The 7,536-nt window shown below is 40.8% G+C and overlaps 1 protein-coding gene across 1 annotated transcript in view; it reads right to left on the bottom strand.

The window, feature by feature from the left end:
* Nucleotides 1-5,444: 5,444 nt before the first annotated feature.
* Nucleotides 5,445-7,536, bottom strand: part of TMEM2 (transmembrane protein 2) — a 70,966-nt gene continuing 68,874 nt past the window's right edge. The window contains exon 23 of the mRNA XM_012641588.1: nucleotides 5,445-7,264. Within this exon, the coding sequence (XP_012497042.1) occupies nucleotides 7,068-7,264 (197 nt within the window). The 3' untranslated portion in view covers nucleotides 5,445-7,067. The remainder of the gene's footprint in view (nucleotides 7,265-7,536) is intronic.

Below are 7,536 nucleotides of genomic sequence, written 5' to 3'. Positions count from 1 at the left end.
GATCATCAATATAACAAAATCATCCCTTCCCCCCACCAAAATAATTTTGTGCTTGTAACTGACCCTCTTCCTGTGATTCAACCTGCACAGGAAGCCCCTAATCCTTATGATTCCTAATCTTGTTTATGTATCATCTATCCACTTGGGTCCTTACTTAACCCTGCTGGCATGTGTTTTCAATACAGAGCTACAACAAAGAAAAGCTGTAATTACCAAATCTCTTTCTTTCAGCTATTGAAATAGGTGATTTACAGAAATGCAAGACACTACAAACAAAGAATTTTCCAGCGCTTACAGAGCACAGGTTCCAGGAAGATGTTGGGATAAATATGCTTTCTTGTGGCCAAGACCCTGGGCCTGAAATCCAAATGGATTATATGTTTCAGAGCCAGGTATTGTTACTCATTTAGTCTCTGTGTTCTGTGAACATTGCTTAAGTGAGAGGAAAATCACAGTATTATCCATAACCTTTCTGAGGATGATCAGAAGAGATTGATTCAAATATAAGTACTCATATCCTGTAGACGGTATTGACTCCATCATCCAGGGACTGATTCTCCGGCATGAGAATTTTCCAGATTTGTAACTTCCTCTACACGTAGATGACATCAGCCTTATAGGTCAGTATGCTGGAGGGCAAAAGTGCTTTAAAAACCAACCAGATCTGATAAATAATAATTCCGGGTACACATTACTTTAAGCACTATAGGTACCATGGGCAGACATTAAAGTGGCATTGCTGCCCAGGAGTAAATTTGCTTTAGACATAAGGACTGACCCGATTTTGAATTAGTTTGGCAAGGGCTAAGGATCCTGAGGTTTGGACAGAGAACATGTGAGCAGAGGTGGTGAGTGAGTTACAAAAGAGATCTGGGAATGTGGTCTTCCCAGTATGACAAGGTCCCCAACAGTGGACCTTGGGCAGCAGCAGGGAGGGGGAGGTGTCACTAGGAAGAAATGGGACAAAGAAACATGGGAAGGCTTGTTGCCAAAGGTGCTCATTTTTGAAGTCCTTTAACTCAGCTTCAGCTTGCTATATAAACTTTAGCTTTGAACCATTTCACTCCATGGTAGCATGTTAGCATTTTCCCTACGTGATGGGAAGGAAGAGAGACAATGTGGGTGGTTAAAAAACTGAGAGATAGTTAGAAATGAGCTGTTTCTATTCCCTGTTAGTTTATGGTAAAAAGGGATTGAAAGAGACAATCAGGTGAACTGAAGTTTCCCCTGACAAGAATGAAGAGCAGAAAACTACACAGACCAGCTGCAGAACAGGGTGCAGCCACATGTTTTCATCCCAGAGGGGTTTTTTCACGTTTCATAGCTCTGGTCCACACACAGCTGGTTTGCTGCGTTACAGTGCTAGAGCAATCGAGGGCATAAATGCAAACCTCCTGCGGATGCTCCAACCGATTCACCAAGCAACCATTGCCTGGCCTGAGGTCCTGTTTTCCAGATACAAAAAAACTGAGTACCAGAGTGTGTTAAAACTAAGGCAGGGGTTTTGCATACGGTATTCTTAGCGGTAACAATATACAGATTCCTTAATCCTTAACCCTCAAAAAACTACTAAATTTGAATTCACATGTCTGGAAACCTAGGTTTTTTTTTTTTAAATAAGCCATCAGGTGTTTCTGATAACCAGCTGTGTGTGGGAGTCATGGCTGTTGTCATTTAACCCCCCTAAAATTTCACAGAAGTATTAATAGTCCCATTTTATAGATGAGAAAGCTGAGGATCAAAAGGAGTAGGAATCTGCTCAAGCAAGTCCACTAGTACAGAGCCTAAGCTGACATCAAACCTAGGTTGGTCACCAAAACATCTACCGTACCTACAACAAATGACTGTATCAGGCTCTTCTCTTGGACTCCAATCCACTAACTGCTCACTAAGGACTATTTTCTTTAGAAAGCTGACCATAAGCATACTTTTGAAGGAGGCAACAATTTTTGTCATGGCCCTTCCCGTCAGAACTCTCTTCCTCCCACCTATATTGGGAGCTAATGATGCTCTGGCTCCTTGCCTCCTGAAACTTGCAAATCCTCCATTCTGCCACATTAGAAACCTACCTTCCCTCAGAAACCGGGTGTTGGTGATCAGTGTGGGCTGGTGAAAGAAGGTGAACCTCCCTTGCTCAACTTCTTCTCTAGCAAGGATCAATTTCATTATCCTCCAAGTCCACTCAACCACCTCCAACCCTCCACGAAGTTCATGTATTAAAAGGCTTTTGCCTACAAAGCAAGTAGTTTCATACAACTACTTGTATGAAATAATTCATTCTGCCTTTTAAAAAATATCCATCTACAATTACCAATCAGAACGTGAATGAATGTGAAATTACTAGAGTGGATACAGTTTCATCAAAAAGCAAAAAAACCTACACTTTTGTTAGTCTGTGCAGCCTGACTGTGGTCAAATGTACATTTTCCCTTAAAGTCCTTTAAATAATAATAATAATAAAGAACTTGTAGAAAACAAAGCATGGCTGGGATTTCAGAGTAGGAATGATGGTAGCCAAAGGAATCACTCTAACAGAATTTTAGACATGATGGAGGGAGAACTTAATCATGGGCTCAAACCTCTGTCCCAGTAACAGCCACACCCTCTGCTGTGCATTAAATCTGCCCTACATTAGTTTTTTAAAGTTCTAGGGAAGACAATATAGCTGGAATCATCAGGGTTAAAAAAAACACAACACTTTGAATTTGTTCATATGTGCTTTCTATTGAAGGGAGAGGGAGAGAAAGGGCTCACTGCATGTTATGGGGTTTTCAAACTTTAGCATTCATAAGAAACACCTGGAGAGTTTGTTCTACAATTATATTCCCAGCTCCAACTTCCAGAGATGCCAATTCTCTGGTCTGAGCTGGGGCTTGGGATTCTGCGTGTTCACCAAGCACCTCAGGTGATTCTGATGCAGGTTTTTTTTCATTAACTTGCTATTTTACAAATTCTCAAAATGCAAAAAAGTTCCAAGAACAGGACAAGAAACACTGGTATATCCGTCACCGAGATCAAGGCTTGGTCAACTTTTTCAGTAAAGGGGCTAACCGTAAATAATTTTGGCTTTGCAGGCCTTATAGTCTCAGTGGCAACTACCCACCTCTGCCACCGCAGCACACGAGCACCCATAGTTACTACCTGTGAGCAAGTGGGCTCGGCTGTGTTCCAACGAGATTTTTTTTATGGACACTGAAATTTAAATTTCATAGATTTTCACCTAATAAAATTATTCTTCTTTTAACTTTTTGCAGCATGCTCTATTTAAAAACATAAAAACCACGGTTAGCTCCAAATTGTAGGCACAGGGCCTATAGATCATAGTTTGTCAACCCAGATTAATGAGTTGTGACCATGAAGCCAAAGCTTTTCTGAGGATGAACTTTAAATTTACTGCTTTTCATATGGTGACGAATCATTTTGTGCATCTTAGAAAAATTACAAAAACGCATCTATGAAGATGTTTTCTGCCCCACTCTATGTTGTATTTTCATATACAGCATTTTTACAGCTTGCTATGGCTGGTAATTTTGGATGCCTGTGGGGCACAGTTCCTCATTTAGAAATCACCATTCAGCCAGTTATTCTCTAATTGTACTACATAAAAAGCGTGTGTGCCCTTATCCACATCACCAGGACCTAATTAAACATCCTTTTATCAGCTTCTCATATTGAGGATAAATAAGGGTAAAAAATCCCTGTCTGTTCCAAGTAACTCAAATAGCGTGGCAAGAACTGAACAGCATTTTGTCATTTGTGAGCAAGGAAGCAGGAATGGCCTCGCTTACATTTTTTTCTCCCTGACCTTTTTTTGAAAATTAGCTCCAGCCCAGAGTGGCTGTTCACATTTCCAGCAGATTGGGTTATAACCAAGTAAGACTAACAACAGTAATAATACAAACCTATTACCCTATTAAAGGTCTTCACCTCCAGGGGAATTTCTCAAGTTATTAAACATTGTTTAATAAGTATCTGAGAGCCAAAAAAGAATTCTGGAGGTAAACGCCAACTCTGCATCACAAAAATCAACAAACACTGTCATGATGGAATCTATGTACCGTACTCACCTACTAGGAGCAACAGAAAAAAAAAGAAAATCTGAATTAACTGAGTGCATTCCTTCCTATTGAAATGCCTTTCCACTGGACTCATCCGAACATTATCTTATCTCTGAAGGAATGAAAACCTACAGTCCTTATCTGAAGCATTCAGCCTCTATCCATCTCATTGCCCTCCCTTCCACAAAACAAATTAACCCATTTAATGGCAGGAGGATGCATTCTCTCCCATTGAAGTTAGAGAACAGGAGTCATAAATCCGCCCTTCCCACCTCCCAGTCTAAACATCAGCTTAGTCGCTGCTTTGGAGTCACAGTCCATGAGACTGTGCGTCTGCCTTTCATCTTCTCGCGAGCACTATCTTCCAGCTTCCGGAGATAATATATGGCGTGCTGACTCAGGTGCGGACGCAGGAGTCCCACAGCAAAGACCTAAACCCCGGTCTGTCGACATAGGAGAGCCCTCTGGGTTTCTCATCAGCTGACTGATTTGTGGACGGCCACAGTTCTGGAGCTCAACCAATGGCCTCACCTGATGGAAAATGCTTATGAACTTATAAATCACCTTTGAATATATTTTCTTGGTAGAAATAGAACAGATTGCTAGCTCCCAGCTGCCTGAACTGTGTATATCGGCTTATGGGACCAATTGAATGATTTGAGAGGATTAAAGACTAAGGACTTCAGTTAAAAGTTCTACTAAAAAGAGACAGTAGTGAAATGCTTTGTTTAGGGCTGGGAGTTCTGTGAGTAATCTAGGCATCTCAAATAAAAATAAATGCAATTTTGTTTTAGTCACAAAAAATTATAGACTGAAGTTGAACAGTAGGCCTATTATAGCAGCACAGTGGTTCTGAAACCTGGCGGCATGTTAGAATCACCCAGGGAGCTTTAAAAAAAATTCCAATACCCAGGCTGCACCCCACACCAATTAAATTGGAATCTGGGGGGAAGGGGGGTGGGGTCCAGGCCTCCATATTTTTTAAAGCTCCCAGGTGATTCCAGTGTGCAGCCAAGATTGAGAACCTCTGCATTGGAGAATATGGTCCTTGCCCTTTTGAAGCTTAGTCTTACAAAATCTACTTGGTGGACAGTTTCTCTTCCTCATTTCTGCCAATAACTTCTTTACAGCTGGAACCTGCAATTTAAAAACTTATAGAGATATAAACTCACATACACACATATATAAAATCCATGCACACGTATTTTTATTTCTTTAACTTAGGCCCTGATTATTAGTATATAAAACAGAAAAACCAAGCGCCTTGGTAACTTACATATCCTCTCCAAATCTTTAAAGAATCAAACTCTAAAAAACACACATAAGAGATATTTAAGTCATAAAACACACACACAAACAAACTTTAATCACCTTCAGGAACCATGATCCAATAATATATTTCATAGGTCAGATCTCATTCATCAATATACAAAAAAAAAAAAAAAAAAAACCCAAAAAACCAAACTTTGATTAAGACACGTGCCCTGACCAAGAGCACTTACAGTTAGAAAGGTTTATTGGTAGCACTTTGAGGTAGCATATTTGTAAAGTAAAAGAAGTCACAGAGCTGCTCTGCAGTTTCTCCCGGACACAAAGGTACAGGCCATCGTCAGCCTTTGCCCTTAGCAGAGCAAAGTGGATTTGTCTACACTCATTGCCAATGCCAGCCCAAACACACCCTACCACCTCCACTAGGCCATCCCTCCACTACACTTCATGCATTGTGGGTTTAGAAAAACATAAAGGTATTTTGATGTTTCTTTCCTCTTGGTGTGGCGGCATTCCAGGATACGAAGGAAAATCTTTTTGCCACACGCGAGTCTCACCGGCAGGAGACACACGCGCCCAGAGGAAAGGGAAATTGGGCATCATGACACCTTTTTAATTAGCTTTAACAATTTAATTAAGAGTGATTCACTCCTTTAAGGATACAAAGAGGTTCATGTTTGAACCTCAATGATTCTGGCCCTTAGAAGGCTCTCCTTTCTTCGTTCTCAGGGTACAACTTTTTTGGACTATCATTAAGCTTTCTGGGATTTTCCTGGCAGGATGGTGAACAGAAAAGCTTAAAAAATATCCACACACAAAAACAATAACAAAAACCCAGGTGCAAGAGCAACACCAAGAACAGACTTCCTTTGTGCAAGTTAAAACAACACAAGTTTACAGTTCAGGAAAATGGCCTGCTTCTTTTAAAAAAAAAAAAAAATAAGTCAATTTTCAGCTCAGCTCTGCATTTGAAATACAAATATACAGTCAAAACAGGCTAAGGATTAAAGCTGCAAAAATGGTCCCAACAGCCCCAGACCTTTGGTACAGGTCAACTTTTTGCCCAATGGTCATGGATTAAAGGAATTTCTAATCCCTGTGAGCACTTTTGTCCCAATATACTTCCCATCTGTAAGTTGAACCCTTAGAAGTAATCAATATACAAATGAATAAAAATAGCACATGTCCAGGCAAAAAAAGGGCATGAGCTGGGCCTGAGTTGCCACTTAAAACTCTTGTCATTCAGTATCATAAAAAGTCTTCAAAGGCTGCCCAGAAACAGGGCACCAGGTGTCGCTGAGCATGCCAGCTACCAAGTCAACTGCTGCACAACACAACTGAGCATTAGACTTCAAGTATCCAAGGTGCTACAATAGCTGATCTTCTAAAGACTTCAGGCTGACTGTCAGAACCCCCACCCTACCATGCTGCATTACACAAACAGTAAAACACCGCTTATGGTCATTACAAAACACTGGGGTGGACGGGGAGGAATAAGAGAACCGCTCTCTGAACAGGCCAGCCTTACAAATACAAATAATTTCTCTAACATTTTGTACAACTAGAAGGTGCATGAGCTGGTATTCAAGCAATGACTTCATACTCTTTCTTTTCTCCCCTTTCTGTATCAAACAGGAAAATGGTTCCATTGGGTTAACAGTGTCATCTTAAAATGCCATAAATTAAATAAGTTAGTTCACATTTTTTTTTTCTTCCCAGCACTTAAGTTACAGTTAGTCTCTAATGTGCTTTTGAAGCTAGCTTTAACAGTTCCAAGTCTCTTCTGCGAACGGTGCCTGCTCTGGGACAACCATATTCGTCCAGCTGCAAAGGCAGGAATTGTTCAAGCACCCCAAGGCCCTGTCCAGCAGGACTGGTAAATAGCTTAGTCCATGACAGTTTCAAGGTTCCGCTGAATCCCACGAATATGGTACTCCCTAAAAAAATAATGCAGAGGTGAGCAAAACAAAGGCAGCTATTTAAAAAACCCTACACTTCCTTACATCAGCAAATGAACTCTTACCCACCCACCTCTTGCCCCAAATAACAAACCACATCCCAAGACACTTCCTCTAACACTGTCCCCTTATTTAGAAATTGTCTTAATGATACCCACTCCAGAAAAACAAGGCCACGAAAATCGTCTGGTAGCTAAATTCCACCAGAAAAAGGCATATGCTGTTGGCCCCCTAAGAACTTCATAGAATAA

This window comes from Propithecus coquereli, unplaced genomic scaffold, assembly GCF_000956105.1.
Source record: "Propithecus coquereli isolate 6110/MARCELLA unplaced genomic scaffold, Pcoq_1.0 Scaffold166, whole genome shotgun sequence".
Lineage (NCBI taxonomy): Eukaryota > Metazoa > Chordata > Mammalia > Primates > Indriidae > Propithecus > Propithecus coquereli.
The sequence above is the reverse complement of the archived record's forward strand: the minus strand, read 5'-3'. Positions and strand labels throughout refer to the sequence as shown.